The sequence below is a fragment of the Melospiza melodia genome, chromosome Z (assembly GCF_035770615.1).
Source record: "Melospiza melodia melodia isolate bMelMel2 chromosome Z, bMelMel2.pri, whole genome shotgun sequence".
Lineage (NCBI taxonomy): Eukaryota > Metazoa > Chordata > Aves > Passeriformes > Passerellidae > Melospiza > Melospiza melodia.
The window spans coordinates 60,950,323-60,973,539 of record NC_086226.1 but is presented as its reverse complement, the minus strand read 5'-3'; the positions used below and the strand labels follow the sequence as shown (position 1 = coordinate 60,973,539).

The following is a 23,217-nucleotide window of genomic DNA, read 5'->3' as shown; positions in this document are numbered from 1 at the left end:
ATCATTCAGTCTCAATAAATACAGCTTAGTAAGAAAACAGAAGGATAGAATAATGTATCAGAGCTCTAATGATGTTATGTAAATTCCTCATAAAAACGACCTTATGTTATTTTAAATAAACTATTGTGTAGTATTTTCCCTTTTTGATATAGTATCACTAAAATATATGATTCATTTGAGCATTTTTGAGATTGAAAAGTCTGAACTTAATGCCCTAAGGCAAAAAAGGCCAACACTGTATCTGTAAACAACTGGTTTTCAGGTTTTTATAGTTAAATTATTTGAGTAAGTGTAATTTGAAGGAGAATTGTAATCCTGTTGAGACAACCAAATGAAAATCCAACATCTTGTAGTCTGAGGCATTCAGGAAGAACTTACCTAACAGTCACATTTGATCTGTGTCATGGTTTAATGCCATCCAGCAACCCAGACACCCACAGCCAATTGCTTGTTTCCCCATGAGCAGGAGTGGCGAGAGAACTGGAAGGGTAAAAGGTAAAAAGCTTGTTGGTTGATATAAAGATGGTTTAATAAGGGAAGGAAAGCTGCATACATAAGCAAAGCAAAACAAGGAATTAATTAATCGCTTCCCAGGGGCAGGCAGGTGTTCAGCCATTCCAGGAGAGCAGGGCCCCATCACATGCAACAGTTATTTGGGAAGACAAACACCATCACTTCAAACATGCCCTCCTTCCTCTTCTTTCCCCCTGTTTATATCCTGCACACGATGCCATGTTTGGATGTTTGTAATATTGCTTTGGTCAGTTTGGGTCACCTGTCCTGGCTGTGTTTCCTCCCAGCCTCCCATACACTCAAAATGTCCTTGCTAGCATGTCAGTAAAAAAGAACAAAAGGCCTTGGCTCTGTGCAAGCCCTACTCAGCAATAACAAAAACATCTCTCTATTATTAACCCTGTGTTCAACACAAATCCAAAACAAGCTCCATACCAGCCACTTCCTACCCCAGCTGAAATCAGTGCAATCTGTCAAGGCTTATGAACCCTCTGATCTTCATTAGTTCCATGGGATGGAGGTAGCATATGGTGTGAAGATTGTCCCTTGATGTTTTCTGTTTGATGACCAGGCTTCTTCACAGCCTTCAGCTGAGGCTGTCAATGGACTCTTACCATCCATCCTCAAGGTATTATGTCCAACTTTGGCAGAGTAGTACAGTCTAGCAGTGCAGTCAGCAGTATGTATTTCTTCCACACCCCACCTACATCAGCCTCTGTAGACATGACTGCATGTTTAGAGGGCCCTGGAGGAAAACCTGTCCAGTTCCCTGCAGCATTTATCTATAAATCAGCTGTGCCAAACTGTGCCAAGGGACTGCCCTGTAGAGGTTATAAAGAGCAGCTAGCAGTGTTATTCTAATTGGAATCCTCCTCACTCACACAGGTTGCTGTACTACCCATGTACATACACAGGGGTAGTAGCAAGAGGAAAAAATTCTTTGCAATCTAGTACTTGAGTAATCAGATGGATCTCTTAACTTCATTTGAATGATGCTTTAAAAGTACAGCTGCTGAGACCATCATCTACTGGCTTCAACTTTATTCGTTCTTGTTTATGATTAAGCATCATGTTGCTACTCTTAGAAATTTTTCCCTGTCAGTAGGTAATATACCAAGATATAATCAAGAGTTCATATAAAATAGTGCAGGTCATAGAGAATAGATCTATTATTGTGTTTTTTATTGGGACACTTTACCTCACCTACTCACTCAGTCAGAACCACTGGAGCAGAAGCAGATCTCAAAAGTGGTTTCTCAGGAGTCCCATTTACTCAAGAAAGCTTGTAGGAACTACTAACCTATTTTTTTATTAATTAAAACAAACTTAACAATTAATTACTGCACATGAAAATAATTAACTTAAAATAGGTAGTGAAATTGCTTTAGGTTAAGAGATATTAGATGACTAATATAAACTCTGATGCAAAAAGCATGTTTTCTTTCATTGGGATATATTTTGGAAGAATACTTTAATCCCATTTGTTCCCTTTTCAAAGCGAATATTTTTGTACTGGGATGCAGGAATAACATTATTTTGCCTACTCCCACCTCAAAATTTGGGCTTTCTTGCTGGTAGCAACAACTTACAAGTGCTCTAAGTTTTCTGAAAAGTTGTAGCAGTTAACAATTAAATAAACCTCTCAAATGTCAGTCTTTTTCAGTAATATGCCATATAATAAGCAGCCATATTCCAGAATAGGTTATGTTTTAAGAAGCTAAGAGGATACATGGGCTGCCTTTTAAGTAGGGCAGACATCATTATGGGTTTGTTTTTTAATAACTGTGACCAATGCATAATTACTTTGCTGTACTTAAATGCTGTGTTCATTCCTACCCAAACGCAGACCATCAATATGAGCATCTTCAAATGCATTTACCTACTCAACACAGTAATCCTATAAAATTTGCGATCATCAGTGAGTTTAAACAAAAACCTAGGATTAACTAATTAATTACCTAGAAATGGCAGGTGATCATAATTTCTCCCAATTTCCTTACAGAATAGTTACACTTTAATTGTTTTCAGCATGTCATCCTTTTTCCCCAGAAAAACAATGGATTGGAAATATGTGCCTAAGGCAGCTGGTTTATTCACTACGTGTTTAAAATGGTGGCTAGAATTTTAGAAAGACATGTCTTTAAAAGTAGTTCTTGAGGAGAGAAAATGGTTGATTTATAGGTCATTGCTGAAATGGGGAAACTGCAGAAGATTATATTCATTGCTGGTATAGTCCACCAAAATTTTTCAAGTAAGGAAGACTGGGCAGGTAAAACAAGAGAAAAGACTCTTTTTTCATTGGATCCAATTACAGGAAGGAACATGTAATTCATGTCTGAAATGTAATTGGGAATTGATCAAATGATGTAATAGGCCACTTTGAAATCTGACATACTTTATGAACATGGCAGATGGCTACTAAATGGGAGACATTTAGAAAACAAAATCACCCACTTTTAAAGGAAAGTTGTTGCTCTTTTGTGTCTTTCTCTTGATAGCAGGTTTTTCATAGCATTCTGCAAAGGTTAGTGCATAGTCTCAATAGTTTTTTGTGAGGACCTTTCCAAAACACTTCAAAACAATAAAGGCATCCTGGCATGTTTTGCATAGTTCTAAGAAAGTTAATGAATATAAACACTCTGATTGTAATATTCAGTACAAGAACTAGCTTAGTATGGGGAAAGACTAGGAATAAATGCATTCGTTTTGCTTGGCAGCAGTTTTGAATGCTGATGTCCTTTAATGCAAAAGATATACTCTCAAGAAGAGTATTGTTATTCTGCAATTTCTTTTGCTGCAAATATGGACCAGTATTCCATTTTAAAATGAGTGAAAGGCATTGTTTCAGCTGCTGGTTCACACCTGACACTTGAAAGAAAGGTATTTAAGTGGAAATAGGAACATATGCTTTCTGTGCCTTGTCATTTAAGGGTGGGAGGGTAATAATATCCTATTGGAGTGTACATTCCAGCCTCATAGGGTTGTTTGTAAGAACTGCATCACTTTTCATTATGATCATCCTCATTTCAGCAGCACTTGTGCATTCAACACATGGTTTCTGGTTATGATGTTATAAGAGTAGAATGATTGCATCTATTCACCTTTCATTTGTGTGTTGATGTGGCATTTATATTAAGTAGGAGTAATTTTTTTTTCTGATTTTTTTTTTCTTGTGTCACCAGTGCACCTATTCCATTCTTCCATCGCTGTGCTCCTGTGAACATTTCCTGCTATGCCAAGTTTGCAGAGGCCCTGATCACCTTTGTCAGTGACAGTAGTGTCTTACACAGGCTGATTAGTGGAGTTATGACCAGCAAAGAGATTATAATGGGACTTTGCTTGTTATCACTAGGTAATTGTTTTTCTCATTACTAGCTATTTCTTAGTGTACTCCATTAGGAGGTTGCTAACACACTCTAACCACATTATGAGCAAAAAAGCTGTATAATAGCAACAATCCCTTAGAAAATTATTCACAATGCTTTTTAAAAATTTTATTTGGGAGCTGGGTAACTTATTCATAAGTAATATACTGGTTTTGTTTCTCTTGTTTCTATGAGATAGAGGATGCATGGCTGTTAATTAGCCAACATTAATTTTTATATAGTTAAGAGAACATCCATATTTTCTTAATTTTTTATAGTATTCCCCTTTCCCATTTGTAGTAGTCATCTTCTACCAACTCAAGTCCAAATAAACCCTTTCCAAATAAAAAAGACAGGTTGAGAAATGCAAAGTAGCACACTCTGATTGGACGTAGGGGATTTAATTTGTTTCATTTAACATACTTGCACAAAGATATGAGAACTTGAAGAGTGAAAATTAGAAAATCAGGTGCCCATTTGTTGCACTGTATGTTACCTCCTTCTTCCCCTTCCTTCAAAATTAAAAGCTTCGGGTCTTTGAAAATCTCAGCCTTTTCTGAAGAGCTGGAAATTCCCAACAATACAGAGGTGCTGAATTTTTTCTATAGTTGTGAGATGCCTCTAGCCTATCAAGTGACACTTTGTGCTGCACTGAAGAACTGCTTTAACAAAGTCATCTTGTTTGAGGTGGGATGCTGCCCACTGACATAAATTGATTTCCTAGTGAGTCTGTTTTACTCATACAAAGTATAAAATCTGAAATCCTAAAATGGGAGTATCATGATATTAGCTATTCATATGAGAGTGTATTATTTAGAAAGAAACACTGCAAAGCTGTATCAGATATAGGGATCTTTTGTTTTCAGTTTCCTTTTGTGGTTAAAGAAAAGGGTAGGGGAGAAGGAAGGGAAAAGGAAAGAAAAAGAGGAGGATGCTAGATACCATTAACCCCCTCTACATACACACAAAAGACCATTGTGTATTTTTTTCAACTGTAGCTTGAAAGCTGTTTATTTTTACATCTTGACAGATTCAGTATTTGGTAATAATGGTAGAAAACAGTTCGAAATCTGAAAGCTAGTGGCTGATTCACAGTTCTGCTGTTCAGTTAGAGTCAGAAGTTAGTACAGAATTTACATATAGTTAATTTTAAAAATAGTTTTTGTAATATCATAGTTAAACAGAAATTATTTGTTTTAAAACAGTGGGTTAGACTGTGGTTGAAAAAGCCAGGTTCCAGTGGCTTGCATGTGACTGCTGAACACAAATGTGTGTATGTTAAAATACAAATATGTACTTGTACACACCACTCACTTAGCCTTAGCTGCTGTATATTTTTAATTGTAACTGGCATGACATTTCAGAATACACAGGTATCATATTAACTGCACTGGTTTGATATGTGTATTTGAGTACAGACTCTGCCCTGGTCCTCAGGAGGTGTGCTCATGTTACCAGACTCAAAGTACTGTCATGCCTTGCTATCTGTTTGGTCATTGTCTAAGTACATCTCTGTCTGTATGCATGCATTATGTCTTGTGTTTGATGTATCGTGTAAATGTATTTATGCTCTCTTTGTTTTAATCAACATTATCAAAGCAGAAGTTATAGAGGTGCCTGATTTTCTTAACTATCTATTCAGTGAGTTTGTAAGCCTCAGAGAAGAAACCTGTCTGTAAAAATTCTGTTGGAAGGCAGTTCCCTTAGTACAGTGGGAAAATTAGGAAGGCTGTATCTACTTGAAGTCATTAGTCTGCTTATTTTATTTGTCTTCTTTTGCAGTGTTGTCCATGATTTTGATGGTTATAATAAGGTACATTTCAAGAGTACTTGTCTGGATTTTAACAATTCTTGTCATTCTGGGATCGCTTGGTAAGTCTTGTTTGTTTCCCACTTGGAGTGCCCAGTTCTAATCCTTGTGCTCCATTTCCTCAGCCCAGCTACAATTCTCACACACTTGGATCATGCATTTCCCTTCAGCCTTTTTATTTTGAGTCCCTTTTCAGATGCACATCCAAAATGCCACCTTAGTAATTGCAGATCTCTCTCAGAGAGTACATTGCTCCTTGGATATTTGCACACCCTGCTTGGCATCAGTCATCATGTCAGCCTAGCTCACTAGAGCCCACAGGTGACAGTGCAGGAGATTTCTCACAGCGCTTGTAGCACAACCCTAAATGTTGCCTACTTCTTTACCTGCCTTCCAAACAGGTCAGCAAGGCAGCTAAGCCTGGGTGTGTCTGGTGGTACTCCCATGCCTCAGCTGGTGCATGAAGAAATCAAAGGGCAACTCTTGCTCATGCAGCTGAATATATTTACAACTCTGACATGTTCGTCAGCCCTTCAGTTCTTTGAGTAGCTCTTTAAGACCTGTTCTCGAAGAGAGGAAGTAAAGGTGCTTCTCCAACAATTCTAATTAAATTATTGTATTTCTGTATGACTCAGGAACACCTGCATGACCTAGATCATATGTGAAATGCCACCAGGCAAGCTATCTTGGAAATGACCAAAGATTGTTTCCTCCAAAATTATGTAGCTTGTGTGAAAATAGTCTTATTTTGTCACATTAGCTTTTAAACTCATAAAACGAAAGTTTTCTACACTTATTACTGAGTAGCTAAGCCAAAATGTCCGGGCAGATGACTGCACAGAAAGAAAAAAAATAGAATAATCACATTAGGAAGCACTAGTGATTTAATTCTCGCAATTCAAGACTGCAATGGATGGAAAAAATCAGCAGACCATCTGTATTTTTTCAGGATCACTTTGGTTTTCTAATTAATGGCCTCACAATCTATGACCAGGGAAAAGGAAAAATATGGATTTTTTTTTTCATTTATATTCTCTTTAGAAGCTGAGCAACCATGTTTAGTGGAACAGTTGAATAACTTATCTTACTGGCATCTGTTACTATGTTCTAGAAAGTTACATCCATTAAAATAATGGATTGAATAAAACCTCATCTTTTATGACATATACTGCTTATTCTGTCTTGACTGTTTGTTTAGGAGGTGTCAAAAGAGCATTCTTCATTTTAGACCTGAACAAAGTATGTTCAGCAAAAACATGGCAGTCACAGAATCACAGAATGGGTGAGGTTGGGAGGGACCACAGAGGCTCATCTGGTCCAACCTCCCTACTCAGCTTATGCATTTAATTCAGAAATACCAGCAGAACAGAGAAGGACAATTAAAAGAGAAAAGAAATGTACCAGAGAGGAGAGGTTATCTCCCTGAGGGGCTGGAGATCTGTGTTCAAGAAAAGTTCTACCTTGGAAAAGCAGCTAGAATAGGAGAATGTTTTTTCTGGCCATAAGGCTAGGATTAACATAATAGGGGTGAGAAGATAGTACCTCACATTGTATTTGCCTCCTGTGCCTTTTACTAATGTTTTTTCTGGTGTCCAAGACATTGTGTGAGGCATGTTTAGCTACATATCATTAAAGTGCTGTTTCCAGCATCAGGCTGATGCTTGTTTGTTTGTAGTCTTCCCAGGAACAGTAGACTCCTTGCTTTGTTGTTATTTCACATCCTAATCCAAAGGTCTGTCTTTATTTTCCCTCATAAATCCTTACTCCCTGCATTATTGCACACACCCATACATTCATACATACAGCCTACCACAGAACTACTTATTCTTCCTTTTTTCTTTTATTACCTGTGTAGTGGGAGCTGTGCTGTTCACTGTTAGGGCTTTCCATGAAGTAGTTTTTCAATGCAGTTTACCCTAAAACACAGAGTCTAGGTTCTGCAAGTCTCTTAAGTGGTCATAGTATGGTGAGACTGTGAAAAGAATATATTCACTTGAGAAGAAGGCAACAGAGGAGAACTAGGTACTTCTCCCTCCTCTCAATGTCCTGTTGGGTTGAGCATCAGTGCTTTTGAGTATTCACTACCAGACTAGACTTAAAAGGAAAGAACTGTTTTATTTCTCTGGGACTAGGTGGTATATATCACACAGAGGATTCATTTATTTATCCTTCTTCTTTTCTCACTAAAACATAGGTGGTACTGGAGTCCTGTGGTGGCTCTATGCTAAACAACGAATGTCTGCTGGTGCTCTTGAGACCCAAATAGCCAAAGACAATCTTCAGGCTCTCTTGATCTATGCCATTGCAGCTACAGTCTTCACGGTATGCTTTGCTAATGATGGTATTATTTTCTGCTCTTGTCTTCCTGTTAATCTCTATTTTTTGTCCAGGTGAAAGCATTGTATTGCACACATTTTGGAACAGTTTATTTCTGCCACAATTTCTGTTGAAGTGATTTTCTTTCATTGTGCTATTTTTTTAACTTTTAGGAATTGTTCTCTAACACCTGATTATGAGTCAGGGGAGACTTTCTAGGAGCTGTTCTCTGTTATCTGATTTTAAGTCAGGAGAGACTTTCTAAGCCTGCAGCTACTTTCATCTACTGTAAAATATCCACAGGGACTTCTAAGAATAGGTATGATACTGGACTGCCAATCCAAAGAGATTTTTCTTAGCTTCTCAGTTCAGAGGTACTTAGTCATTTCAGTGTATTCATAGCCCTCAGCCTACTTCTGAAAGAAGTTGTTTGTAAATCATTATGAATTGAAATACTAACACCATTTTGACCAATTTGTCTTCTTTGGGCCTTGCTGTTAATTTCAGAGTCACTGAATTTACTATTGGAAACTGACAATGTTTGACTAACTTCACAGGAATTGTAGACTTCCTCTTCTGTTCTTGTTGCTTCACATCCTAATCCAAAAGTTCCTCTCTGTTCCCTCTCCTAGATTCTTACTCCCTATATTATACACATATATACGTACATCCTATAAGACCACCACGCCATGGTCAGATATATATTTTAAATTACCTTTCTTAAAGGTAATTAAAGGTTAAAACTGGCTGATTTCAGTGCTTTGTAAAACATAATTGAGGATAGAACCTGGTCTTGTCTCATCAGCTTAAAGCTATGATGATTCCAAATACGTACTTAGGAGAATGGAATTCACCAAAAGTATAATTTGGAAAATAATTTATTACCAGAAGAAGCTGATAAAGGTTTTACATTTTGATGTTGTGATTTTATAGATAATATGTTAATTTAGTGTATTCGAATATCCTAACTGTGTGAAAGAGTATCTTGATTCTGTTTCAGTACTCTAAAATGTGATTTGGAAACTTCTCCCTCCAGGTTGTCTTGTTCTTGATCATGTTAATTATGCGCAAAAGAGTAGCTCTCACCATTGCCTTGTTCCACGTGGCTGGCAAGGTCTTCATTCACCTGCCACTGTTAGTCTTCCAGCCATTTTGGACATTCTTTGTGCTTATCCTCTTCTGGACATACTGGATCACTGTCCTGCTTTTTCTTGGTACTACAGGTAAGCAGTGACTTACTTTAAATAATTTTCATTTCATTGTTGTATGATTTGTAGCAGGGTTGACGAAAAACCCTGTGGGAGTCTCAAAGAAAAAGGCCCACTTGTTGTGCTTCTATTCCTGTCTGCTGCTTCACTGCCTTCAGGTTATTGTGCACTTGAGTCTTAATTCCCAGCATGGTACTTTGTGTGTTAGGATGGCTTTTTGATTTGATGCCAGTTGGCTTGCTGCAAACCATGAGACACTAATAATAAAACTGCTGTAGCAATTTTTCAAATAATTCCCTCTAATTTTTCACACACAAGTTAAAGACAGCATAAACTTGGAGTCACCAAGTATTGTACTCACACAGATGAGTACACAGTAAGGGAAGGGCCATTGCACACAATACTGTCTCCCACAATGTAAATATTGTGATTTTAGTTTTCAATTGTTTGTAACTTAAGTGTCCAGTATTATTCCAGAATCAATAGGGATATTTTTCTGCTGCTTGTGCATTGTATTCTGAGAGCAGCCAATGTACTGCTAATTCCTGCCTGCTCTTCAGTATGTAGAAGGTGAAATCTTTGTTTGTATTCAGGGTCTGACAAGAGCTTCTAGAATTAATCAGCCCCATAGGTCCTAATCTTAGTTACTTCAGCAAAAAAAACCACCACAGCAGATGCTTTTTAAACAGTCTGTTATTTGCAGTACATTGTAGGCAACAGAGACTGTCATTAATTATTAAATGTCTTAAAATTTTGAAACATGTTGTTTGCTACTGACCCAAAAGTAGCAGTGTTTCAAGTCACAAGGCTATTTTACAGTAATACAAGATAAATATTTTTCATATCATGAGTTCTAGCAAAGGTTGGAGGCAATAGAATTCATATGTTCCTGTTCTCATTACTGATGGAATTTTTAGTTTTCATTGCATGCTGTGCTATGTGCAGAAAATGGTCACCACTGAAAGTCTCAGCCCTGTGCTTCATTTTCTGAGTCAGACCACTGCACAGGCGCTTAGTTTGTAGGAGAATGTAGTCTGATATTAAAGTTAACTGACAGAACCCTTCAAACTGCCTTGATTTTGCAGCAACTATCTTATCTTTTTAGCTTATATGTACTCAGTATCATCACTATCATCAGTTAAACAAACTGTTTCTGCAAATGAGGCCAAATCCTTGTTCACCAAAATCAGAATTATTTCAATAGTTAACCTATTGACAAGAAAACATTCATTTTATATGTAAGTATAAAAACATAACTAAGAATGTGGGTAAGGTGCTGTCAGTGCTAAGTCAAAACAATGCTTTTCAAGGTAAGCACTTTATACACACTTCCTTGCAGTGTTTTTCTGAATCTCATCAGCTGTTCATGTAAATGTTGTATAAGGTGAAACATCTCACTGTGCATTAACACATTGAAATAGAGCTTATCTTAGCTCTGACATGCTGTCAGTCTCTGTACATCATATTGATATTCATATTAGACAAAGAGTTGATGCATTTTTGAATATATGAAATTACATATTTAGAATTTCTAAGGCTGCTTCATATGTCTGCTACTAGCTTTAAAGCTACAAGAGCTTACCATAGGGAAAACAAAAGTGATTGTTAATGTTGACATCTAGATGTAAGGAGCTGATACTGATTCCTACTGTATGAAAAATACTGGTAAGGCAGCAAACTCAGATTTGAAATTACTGAAGTAGACTTCCATTATGTTTAACTGTGTGAATTTTTGCTATGAGATGGTGGTTAGTTGTGGAATTTTTTTAGTGTATTTTTTTCAGATACCATTATACTTATTGTAAATGTGGTAATTGTAAATTTAAAACTATGAGTAGAAACTAGAGAGGTTTCTGCTGTAACTGGCTATGAGCTGCTAATACCATATGCTTCCTTCATTATGAGTTCATGTAAGCCTCATTCTGTTTTTTACCCTCATTCATTTCTAGGTAGTCCTGTCCCAAATGAAGAAGGATTTGTTGAATTTCGGATGGCAGGTCCTTTGAAATACATGTGGTGGTACCACGTAGTGGGACTCATCTGGATCAGCGAGTTTATCCTAGCCTGTCAGCAGATGACAGTAGCAGGGGCTGTTGTAACATACTATTTTACAAGGTAACGTTAACCTAAGAAGCTCTATTATGAGTAGCCTACACATTGACTTAGCAGAAATAATGAGCAGCAAGGTTTCTGGGGAGAATATTTGTGTCCATTGGGAAAGCGGGGGAACAGTTAAATTGCCTTGACCCTTTTTAAATAATGTAAAGTCTGTTTTGCCATTTATAGATGGTATTCTTGACATATAAGACTTGAAGTATTATTTGCCTTGTAACCTGTGCACATTCTACAGGTATGGTATGGGTGGTTATTTACAAAGTAGGATGAGTCTGGAAGGTCATCTGTTTTGCTAAATAATTAATGCTGATAAGATCTATAGCAGAGGTTAAAAATAATGAAAGCAATTGATTATTATTTTAATTGCAAAACAGTGCCCTTAGAATTATTTACAGTGCTTCACTAATCTTCATTAATCTTTCCTTCACAGGATTCCTTAAGATCTTATTAGATTAATAATTTATATATAGATCCTGACAAGATCATATAGAAATTAATGTAAAATTTTAAAGCTCCATATTTTATTGCTGTACTTGTGAACTAAATTGTGTATCAGTTTTTTGAATAATGTATGCAGGTATTTTTCAAGTGCATGATTCAGATCACAAATGTTTAATTGCTTTGTCTTTTTCATTGAGGCCGTTACCTGAACTACATTTGTCTCCTTTTCTGCCCTACTCTTTAAAATAATACCAAAAGCAAGGAATCAATTTATTGTGCTGTCAGAAGTTTTGTTATTTTATTAATGATTAAGTTCCCCACTATACCAATCAAATAAATCTATGAGGTTATTACAAGATGTTACAGGGCTATAATCTTGTGAATAATTAAACTAGATTGAGTATGGAATGAGGAAAATACAGAGGAAGGAGAATAACTCTGCACTGAAATAGATTGCTTAGCAATGTGTATGCTTCATCTGTAAGTTTATGTATTTCCTGTGGCCTGAGGGTGAATAATTTTTATTTCATCCGTACCCTATAATTCCATGACAGCAATTTTATTTTAAGTTAGTAAATACTCATTTCTTTCTGTTATCTTCTTTTTGCATTTTAAGGTACAACCATAATTTGAAATGTGACTTGTAAAAACAGAAAAGGCATTAATTTGCACTTACCCATTATTTTGCACATGAACAGCTTTCCAAATCAAATGAGATGAGGTTGTCCATGGAGAAATGTTTATACGTGTTCGCTGCTCATTCACTTTACCCGGATGGATTCCTTTCAACTCAGGCAATAACAGGCCTCAAAGTGTTTCACATTACAGACTTTGCCCTGAAAATGAGGAAGTGTTTGGTTTGCCTGGGCATGAGACTCAAGCAATTTATGTGATTGTGCCTAACAAGGAGTAAAATTTGTCTTCTCATAAAAGCTAATTGGAATCAAATACAGGGTAAACCTACTTTACTCATTAACATCTGAGGATTATGCAGATATTAGTTTCGTGGAATGAAGAATCTACTTCTGTTTGCTTTTCTGAGTGAAATTCTCATCTCTTCCAAGCTGGGGAGATCCTTTATTTTTGAATGTTATCACATGTTTTTTAATATGCTTATTATCATGCTTTTATTTCCAATAAAGAAGAGGAGCCGTTCTTTAAATGTTTAATTAGTGCTATCCTTTGAGAGAGATGTACAAATGAGTTTCTTGGTAGAAAAGAATAATGGCATGAAACTGTGAACATGAGTATTTATCTGATAAATTAAAAATATTATAACTGCATTGCATAAAATAACTTATTTTAAGGCTCAACCCTTGGTACCTTGAGGATATAACAGCTAAATCAGAAATTTAAAAATTCAGAACAAAGAGTTTACCTGATTAATTAGTAATATCCACTCCAAAGTCCATACAAAGATCTCCAAAAGAACAAGAGAGGAGAAGGCAAGTTTATCAGTAGCCTTACTAAAAAAGTATTAGCACAGTTTCCTACTGTTTTGGAAGGTTTTGAATTGCATACCATCTGGTGCAACTTTAAGGGAATTGCCAGTTCTTAATAGTGGTAATGCAGCCAACTGCTAGTAAGACTACCTGAAAACAATGAGTGTTTCCAGTTGCTTGAAAAATCACTGGCCAAGGTATTGGCAAAAACTGGTTAATAGAGAAGTGTCACAGAGTTCATTGACAAGAATCACTCTACTACTTAGTAGATGATTAAAGCACACTTCAAAAAGGAAAAGTAGGACCAAAATCAGTTAATCTAAGACTAAACCTAAAATTATGTGGAAGCTGGGGATAATAAAAGCTAAGGATGAGAAAGCATAAGGATAAAAAGAAATGAGGGAGACCCTCTCATCAAATCACAAGGCTAAGAGTAGGCTGTCTTGCCACTCTTAGCCGCAGGCTTCACCAACAGTGTAGGCCTAAAGAGTTAAACAGCACTTAAACTTAGCATCACTTAATCAATAGTGTAATTTAATGAATTTAGTGAAAGAGTGTATAGAATTTACTATGAGCACAACAGTGACTCAGTTACTTAGACCTGATTTACTTACCCCTGTAACATTCACAGTACATTTGCTGTAGCACATTCACACTCTCATGTGTAGGTACAAGGTATAGACCCGTGAAAATTCCTCTCAAGTTTAGTGAAGTGCTCAGGTCAGATGCCTCTACATCTTCTCAAAAGGTGAAGGGTTGAGGCTTGAGAAGTGGGTTGTCAGCCCAGGCTCTGTCAGCAACATTTGATGTTGGTCCTCTGAGTATCACAAATTTAAGTGTTCAGTGGCTCAGAGAGGCCCACTCAGAAGGAGGTGCTGGTCATAGGCCACTGTGGTCCAGGAGTTTACAGGGTTGCAAGAGAATTGGCTTTAGTCATGGTAATTTTCCATCCTGTCCACAATTCAGGTCTGTTACTTTCTTTGAAAGTTCAATAACAGAAATGGTTGTTCTACCTAGGTTGATATTTGGGCACAAAAAATACGTTTACAAGGCTGTTCCTTTAAAAACAGGAGCCTGATAGACAGGACAAGTTCCTGGGAGCAGACTGTGTTTCTGATAATTTTGAGGAGCTGAGCCCAGGTGCTGTTTGTCAAGACAGGGGTCTAACAAGCATTTCTGAGATTGTAATGCAGCCCAAGATGGGAAGGGACAAAGGGGATGCATCACCACACGACTCTTATGTGTTACAATTCAATTTAAACAGAAGAGCAAAGAAAACTAAGTCTTTGTGAATAAAATGGATTGAACACAGAAAGGTTCAAAACATACTCCAAAACTTGATTAAAGCCAAAGGAAGTTAGAGGTTAGTGCCAACAAAACAAAAAAAAAAAGTTTGTATATTTTATTTTATAGTAAAAGAGGCAAAGGGAAAGAAAGAGAAAAGAAAGGAATATGTAGAAAAAGAGCAGGGAGTGGAACAGGAAGAGGGACAGGGGTTAGGTAGAACTATACCATCCTTCCAAGGGTTCCCCGCGCCCCAGAAAGTATAGAATCCAGTGGATTCATATATATTTGGGCCAGGTAGGAATACCTTGAGGGCACGTTTGACACTGTCCCTTGCAACACTGTGGATCTGGTACATCATGGTGCTGTGCTCCAGTGCAAGATCTAGGGGCCCCTTGTGGGGATAACTTTTGCTGGGCCATGACAATCCGTCTGCTGTCATTCACATGGATGTCCTGTAGATGTGGCTTTCCCAGGTGAAGAGATGACTGCACCTGGGCCGGTCTGCCCAACATAGTATTGGCATTCACTGCCTCTTACCGGTGGCTTTTTCAGCACACACCCAAGACCTGTCCTTCCCACCCCCACCCTTTAGTGTGAGGGCCTGTGCAAGTCTGGCAGCTGATAGTCCTGGGGTTGTGGTCTCCACCCCAAAGGTGTGAGGCTTAATCCTCCTGTGAGTGTTTTTATTTTTTTTCCAGCCCAGAATTGAGTCACTTTCTCTGAACTCCATCAACTCGCAGTCCAGAGCCTCAGTCAGGAGGCTCATTCAGGGTGTGGTGGTCTTCCATGCAGCTTTTGTTATAAAGTTTTGCTATAATAGGCAAAAGTCCTTCATAAGAATGCTTAAGGCATAAATGATAACATTGCAGTCTCCAACAGTATGACATACCAATTCCTAATCCTCATCCTACATTAGAGACAAATTTGTAGTTACACAGATTGTCAGGGTGGAGTGAGCAATATATCCTGAAAGCTAGTATGAGCATAATATATTCCTTTTGTACATTATTTTATTGAGAATTTGTAGCACTTCTTAAATACTTAGGGTTTTTTTCCTCTTTTCAACAGGGAGAAAAGAAATCTGCCATTTACTCCTATTCTGGCATCTGTTAATCGCCTTGTTTGTTACCACCTAGGAACAGTAGCAAAAGGGTCTTTCATTATCACACTAGTGAAAATACCACGTATGATTCTTATGTATATTCATACACAACTCAAAGGAAAGGTAAGAGAAATAGATTCAATTTTCTTATAAAAACTCAAGGCCTGATATGTTTGCCTGTTTATTTAGTCAGTGTGGGAGGGTGGAAGTCTTGTTTTGGAATAGATCGGGGTAACAAGAAATTCTTCACTGTGAGGGTGGTGGTGAGGCACTGGAACAGGTTACCCAGAGAAGCTGTGGATATCCCATCCCTGGAAGTGTTTTGGGTCATGCTGGATGAGGTTTTGAGCAACTTGGTCTAGTGGAAGGTGTCCTTGCCTGTGGTGTTGGGAATATCTTCCAACCCAAGCCATCCTATTGTTCTCTGAATATTTAGACTTTACAGGACCATGGGACTGATACAGATTGCTTAAGTTAGCAGGCTGAATATCAGTTACTGAAGCACAAGGGAATATTAGTTTCCATAAAAAACTCTTTATCTATGTTTTCCCACATTCTGTGCTTTTCTAGGAAAATGCTTGTGCTCGCTGTATGCTTAAAGCCTGCATTTGCTGCCTTTGGTGTCTAGAGAAGTGCCTGACATATTTAAATCAGGTAAGATTTTCCATATTTACGTTTTATGTAAGGGCCAATATTAGTATATATATATATATATATTCCCAGAGTGCAATCTGATGCCGACACATAGTGTATTGTACTTTGGAACTGAACTTGAATGACAGAACTTCAGTCTTGTCTCCATTACTGAAATTACACTGCAAATCATTACATCTTCGGAATATAAATAAAAACTAAAAAATAGCCCATATTCATCTTTGTGAACATGGTTTCTCAACTTTATAACAATTTAGTGGTTTAATGGCGGCATTCCCTCTTAGGTCTGCTCAGTCAAACTACATCTGAGTTTCAAAATATTTTTGCTATGAAAAGAGAATTAGGCTTTTCTATGCGTAATATTTAAGATTCTCAAAATGTAAAAATTATACAAAACATCAAATTGTCATCATCATCTGCAAAGGACAAAAAGAGTTGCAAAGTGCAACACACTGGCTGGTCCTTGTAAAAGACCCATTGTAAAAGTGGGTTTATGGGCCATAAATATCACATAAATAATTATCAGATACATAAATATCTTGTACATAATATCTCTTTCACTGTTGTTAATTTTTTTTTACTGATGGAAATGTAGAGAATAAAATTGTAAGAAAGCATTTTAAACGCCCGAATGTAATCCTTGAAAATTGTCCTCACTAACCTTGAATGCAGTCTAGTTAAGTATTTAGAAATTATCTTGGTTGACTTGTATGGCACTCAGATTCTTTTATATTTCCAGATTGGTTTTTTTGGAACTATTTAATTTCTGTAGCTATGCTACTGTTCACCTCCTCCTGCAGAGGAATTGCAAATTCTGTTTAATGAGTTTTTTTGAACAAACTTGTTAATGCATAAATTATGAGCAAGAGAGGAGAAGAATAGTAATTCTTTACCTCATATAATCTTCTGTCAGCTGGTTCATATTGCTTGATTCAACAACTCTCAAGGGAATTTTTGTTCATTAAAATCATATGATGAATGTGCCTTACTCAAAGCTGTATCTTCCCCTTCACCTTCTCCACCCTCCATCTGAAATGCCTGATCATTCTATGAATAAATCTTCAATCTCCTTTTCTCAGAATGCTTATACAGCCACAGCTATCAACAGCACCAATTTCTGCACCTCAGCAAAGGATGCCTTTGTTATCCTAGTGGAAAACGCTTTGCGAGTGGCTGCCATAAACACAGTTGGGGATTTTATGCTGTTTCTAGGAAAGGTATGTCTGCTGCATACAGCTGTTACAGATCTATGTAGGAGCAATCTCTCTTTAGCAATGGCTTGAACCCTAATTCAGAATACCTTAAAAGTCCTGTTTCTTGGTGTGCACTTCATCACATCTAGCTGCATCATGTTAGGAAGGGACCATCCACTATAGGGAGCATAAACAGATGATCCACTTAAATTTAGTAGAAGTGACTAGAGAGGAATAGCTGAAGTTTATGACACTTTCTGCATTTTTTAGGGAGTCAAGAGAAAAGTGATTAAAAAGTCTAAGGTTTTGATTTTGTAATTCAGACAAAGAATTGTAAAGAAAGGAAGTGTTCTTTTAAATTCTGTGTAGTATGGAGTTTCTAGGTTTATGTTGAAAGTTTGATACATTAGTGATCACCTTTTATGACAAAATCAGACTGGAAGAGTACAGAAGCCTGCTATGAGGAACTGCAAGTTTAAGCTACTAAGTTCTACTCTGAGAATTAAAAGAAGACCAGAATAATTTCTGTGATCAGTCAGCCTTTTGATTTCCAGCTAATGGAGATACACTTTAATCCAGTGAATTATTTCTGTGCTTTGAAGTGCCATAATTTACTGAAACAATTAATACCAGATTATTTATCTGGACACTGGTTGGACTGATCTGTATTCTTTATTGCATTCCTCTCCTGTTAAATCAGAAGTTCAGCAGGCTGGACCTTGTATCCTGTAATTAAGTGAGTAAGCTGTGAGAAGAAATAAATGCATAGGGGAGATACAAGTGCTTTGGAGAACCTGAAATTACATCACAAAGTTTTTCTGGGGAATCTGAAAAGTTAGGAATCTGAAAAGACATCTCAGATTATTAGAAAAATGTTCAGGTGACAGACATGTTGAAATGAACAGTGCACATAAAAATCAGTATCAGCTCAAATAATGCTACACTATCAGCATCTCCTCTAGCAGTTCAATGTGATGTTTTTGTAAAAGCTGACCTATTTTATGATTATTGCAACTATTTATGAAAAGCAACTATTGTTTAGTTGCTTTTCATAATAATACACTCAGAAATATTAAAAAAATTACTTGGCACCACGAATTTAGTCTTTTTGGTTTTGTCAAAACCAGACTGATACCCAGTGGAATGTCTGTTACAGGCTCATACATAGTGTAATTCTGTAGAGACTGTTACATGAAGTGCCTCATGTGAACTCTGATCTGCTTTCTCCTGAATGGAGAAGAAATAGATATTAAACAAGCTTGGAAATTGTTTCCACTAGCAAAATGAAAAATATACCATTCTCCTAATACCTAACTTCTGCCTTCATCCCAAATAAAAAAACAACTGCATGTTAGTTGATGCATGGCATTTGATTGTGGGGTTTATATAATGGACAGGACAAAGTTTTTTTTACAGGAATATTGTATAACACTAGAATGATGACAGCAGAATATAAATGTAATTTTCTCTGAAAAATACTCTTTGTGATGAAGAATGTATAACAATTGACTTGAACCTGCTGAAAAATGAATTAAATGTCTTTTATCCTCAGGGACATGGGGAATCCAGGAGGTAAAGCTCTTGTTACCTACTGTCTGTTACCTCTAGTTCTAACCTTGGCAGACCAAGAAGCATACTGCCTTAACACAAACAAACCAAACAAAAAATTTCAAAAGGCTTCTGCCATTAGAGTTGTCTACCATTTTCTTCTTCAGGTCCTGATTGTCTGCAGCACAGGTTTGGCTGGCATTATGTTGCTGAATTACCAACGAGATTACACCATCTGGGTGCTGCCACTCATCATTGTCTGCCTCTTTGCATTCCTGGTTGCTCACTGCTTCCTTTCCATTTATGAAATGGTTGTTGATGTACTTTTCTTATGTTTTGCCATCGATACAAAATACAATGATGGGAGCCCTGGCAGAGAATTCTACATGGATAAAGTTCTCATGGTAAGTTTTCCCTTACTCTCAAAGTGTAAGGATCTGGTTCCATAAAATAGGTATTTTGACAATGGAATGAATGCAGTAGCTGAGTTCAGTATGGGGTTTTTTTGGTTATTTTTTTTGCCTTGCCATCTTGTTCATGGCTTGATCAAGAAACAGTGTCATGTGATAAGCATCAAGTAAGTAATGATGCTTCCTTCCCATGGTATTGGCTTCTGTTTGCTAGCTATTGGATGAGCAGTGATCTCACAGATTCATACTCTTGGATATCATGTCTTGTAAATTACACAGTGCAGAACAGAAAGAAACAAAACAAAGGAAGAAAGCTTGGGTTTTTTTTACTTTCCCAAGAAGGACTTGTCTTTGGATATGAGAGAGGAAAAATATCAGAGTATTTTACCTCATGCATAGATAGTGATCACAGTGGAGTTTTGATATAGGCATCGACCAGAATTGGCTCTGTCACACCTAGAAATACCAGGCTTTATGTCCTATCCTGGAGCCTACTTTGTCAAGGCCTTTTGCAAGTCCGATTCATTTTGTCTATTTTTGTCCATGTTATTCTCTGTTCACTTAGCTAGAAACCAAGATATAAAAAATCTGCTTGTCAAACCTCTCACTTTTTTGTTGCATAGGAAATTTCTTGTCAGTGTTTTTAAGTGGCAGGTGTAGAATATGTCTCTGTAAAATGTACGCTTGTGTAGGCTAGAGGAAGATTCTCATGACTTCTTAGCAATTTTTTTTTGGTGGGAAAATCATGCCAAGAGTTTAGTGCTAAATTTTTTGTAAACCTCTATGGAATGTAGACTATATAATAAATAAATAAATAAATGAATCAGCTGCTGATAAGTTGCTTTTTAACAGAGTAAGAGTAAAATGCAGCAAGTTCTCTCAAAAGAAAGCATTGATAGATTGTAAAAGCATTGAGGGTTTCTTTAGTCAACAGTCAATATCACAAAACCTCAGCAGCTAAAGTTTACTGACATGTTCTGCAGAATTCTTGCCTTTAAGAGAAAAATATTGCTTAACATTTTATAGCACATTTTCTAATCTGAATGAAAAGGAGATTGTGATTTTGTGAAAAATGTAAGAGGTTGAATTAAGGACAGTTAGGGAAATCAGCCAAATCTTGCAAGTAATTACCTTTAACTCCCTTTGTTTAATGTAGTTCTAACATTCGGCACAGAATAAATGAGATTCTGATTTGTTTGGGGTATTTGTTGTGGATTATTTTTGTTTGGTTTTGACTTTTTTTTTTTTTTTTTGAAAATCAGCCTTTTACTTTCTTTCCCCATAAAGGAGAGCATTGCAGGGTAAATATGAAAGTTGTAAGAGCACACAAGGCAGACATCTGTCTGGCTTCCAGAATTAAGTGAGGCAGACCTTTGTGGTTATTTGGAAGGTTTTTTTGATACCTTGTGGTCCAGTCTAAGCAAGAGAAGTGGGAGATGCAAATTAGCTAGATATTTTGAGTAGTTACATCTTGAAGTTTCTGTCTTGAGATTTAATGTTTGGAGTCTGCTCTGTGAAAGCACTTGTGTTTTCATTACTGTTTTTCAGGAGTTTGTGGAGAACAGTAAGAAATCTATGAAAGAAGCTGGCCGGGGAGGTGGAGCTGAGGGCAGAGAGCTAAAACCAATGGTAGGTGCAGATGAGGAGGTGGCGATCCTCCAAGAGTTTCACTTTTACTTCTTCTCCCTCTTTGTCTTTACTGACTGCACTTCTTCAGGAGAAGTTTTTGTTCTCTGTATCACTCAAGATGTTCTGCTTTTTCTGTTTGTGAGCTTGCCTATCACCTGGATGGCAGAGTTTTTGTCACAGCTGAGACCATCTCCTGTAAAAGTAAGATGAAAGGAACTGTCTCATATGAAACAAATGCAGTGTCATTTCATTAGGATTACTGGTGCATGCCATGTGGTATATGCAGACAGCCCCAGATGCTGAACAGTCTAAAAATAAGATGGTTCTGAGATTCTATGGGCTCTTCTCAGCCCTGAGATGAACAATTTTTGCTCATCTTATATTCACTGCAAAAGCCTGAAATGAAGAACACTTACTGCGTGCATCAATTGTTGCAAAGTAAGACCAGGTATTCAAAGCCCTCACCAAATTATCTTACACAGTGCCAAGGAATTGGATACAGTGATTCCTTTCAACCTGCTCAAATGACATTTCTCCCAGTTGTTTGTTTTATTGCCAACTACTTATGTTGCTTGTCTCTTGTGTGCTCTTTCCATCTCACACTGTCAGATGCACAGACAGTGAACAATGCATCATTTATGCTTCTGCAGCCTGTTTTACTTATGGTGTGCCTGTTAGGAAGGCATTGCATGTCTGAGTAGCCTGGAATAAGAACACTATACATGGTACAGATAACAGATAGGAGGATAAGTTTGGAAGGTGGAGAACAGAGGGCGTATAACAGAGAGCCAGGCTGGGCAAGGTATGATTTGTCATCGTACATTATGACTTTGTGAAACAAAATATTTTTCCATTATCACTTTCTCAGAGTGTTTGGGGTCTTATTCATTTCCGTACCATGGGGATCATTTTTTAACCAAATGGAATCTAAATAAGCGTATGCTAACAGAAGAATTTATTTTTCCAGCAATGTATGTGAAGTCATGTTGCATGAGCATTTTTTGACTAAGCTGGAATGGGTTCCTGCTATAGACTGGATAGATGTGTAGCTTTGCGTGTTTTGCTATTTCATTATGGCATACCAGTTTCTAGATTTGCTTATGCCTAAATGCTGCTGTGTTTATACATATAAAAAACTAATTCTATGCTCATTTACTGTTTTCTTCTGGGAGTAATTCTAGCTGGTCAAGCAGACACTAACGTTGGGATTTTCAGAGCGAGCTAATTGCTGTAAATGCAAATGTGCCATGAAAATAATTGAGAATTGGGTGTGCAAACTCTCTAGTAATATGCACAAAAAATTCAGTTCAAAATCTTATGTTAAATTCTGTTTCAAGGAATTGGTTTACCTTAAGTGGTTTTCCACTTACACTGTTGTCAGAGCTGACACTGACTGCTACTTACAGTTTTGTACTTGACTGCCTGAATCTTGGATGTTAAAAAACTTTATTCAGCCCCACCCCTTGTAGAATTGCAAACCAAGGGTGGTTTTATTCTTAGAGGAAATTTTTTATGGACTCTTAGCCTGGTACTGGCTGAAAGTCCTCTTAGGATGGCTTGGAGATGCTGAGCACTTGAGGCTCAGAGTGGAAGTCTCCTGCTGAATTACTCCCAGTTCTGCTGCTCATGTGATTGTCTTTGTTTGGAACTGTTTGGGCCTTGTGGTTTTCCATTTTTGGGCATTCAGCTCCAGTTGATTTGATTATGAAATACTAGGATCTTGCTTCCTGATCACAATGGGACACAGCAGTTAAATTTCTGAGACCTTTCCCCAAAGTAGAGGGCCTCAATTATAGCTAGAATAGGATCATTATAAGTCTACTGTGTAACGGTAGTGCCCATAGTCCCAAAATTGCATGTCTGAAAAATAGATCAACACTGCGTTTTTCTCTTTTTTTACAGAGTCTTTACTGCTTTGCTTCAGTTTCCTTGAAAAGCAGATATTTCTTAGATATGACAATTATTTCTTCAAGTGAAATGCCCTAAGTGCAGCTGTATTTAAAATAGATACTAGTAGCAGAGATGAGAAAACACTTTAGGAAGTTCTGTTCTTGTATCAGGGCACAACAAAAAACCCCACCTTTTCACTCTTTTTTCTTTATGGCTTCCAGTGACCCCTTTGACTCAATTTCTCCTTGTCCTTTGGCATCTGTCTAAGACTGTACTGTATGACTTTGTTTTCTA

General features: G+C 37.2%; 1 protein-coding gene across 2 annotated transcripts in view; it reads left to right on the top strand.

The window, feature by feature from the left end:
- SLC44A1 (solute carrier family 44 member 1) overlaps nt 1–23,217 on the top strand; it is a 70,439-nt gene that overhangs the window by 40,558 nt on the left and 6,664 nt on the right. The window contains exons 6-15 of one of the 2 annotated variants that reach the window (XM_063181014.1): nt 3,696–3,865; nt 5,661–5,750; nt 7,883–8,010; nt 9,041–9,227; nt 11,162–11,327; nt 15,566–15,722; nt 16,170–16,253; nt 17,333–17,470; nt 19,162–19,398; nt 20,953–21,033. In XM_063181014.1, coding sequence (XP_063037084.1) covers nt 3,696–3,865; nt 5,661–5,750; nt 7,883–8,010; nt 9,041–9,227; nt 11,162–11,327; nt 15,566–15,722; nt 16,170–16,253; nt 17,333–17,470; nt 19,162–19,398; nt 20,953–21,033 — 1,438 coding nt within the window. Of the gene's footprint in view, nt 1–3,695; nt 3,866–5,660; nt 5,751–7,882; nt 8,011–9,040; nt 9,228–11,161; nt 11,328–15,565; nt 15,723–16,169; nt 16,254–17,332; nt 17,471–19,161; nt 19,399–20,952; nt 23,213–23,217 lie in introns of those variants that run through there. The other variant, XM_063181012.1, reaches the window with a different exon arrangement.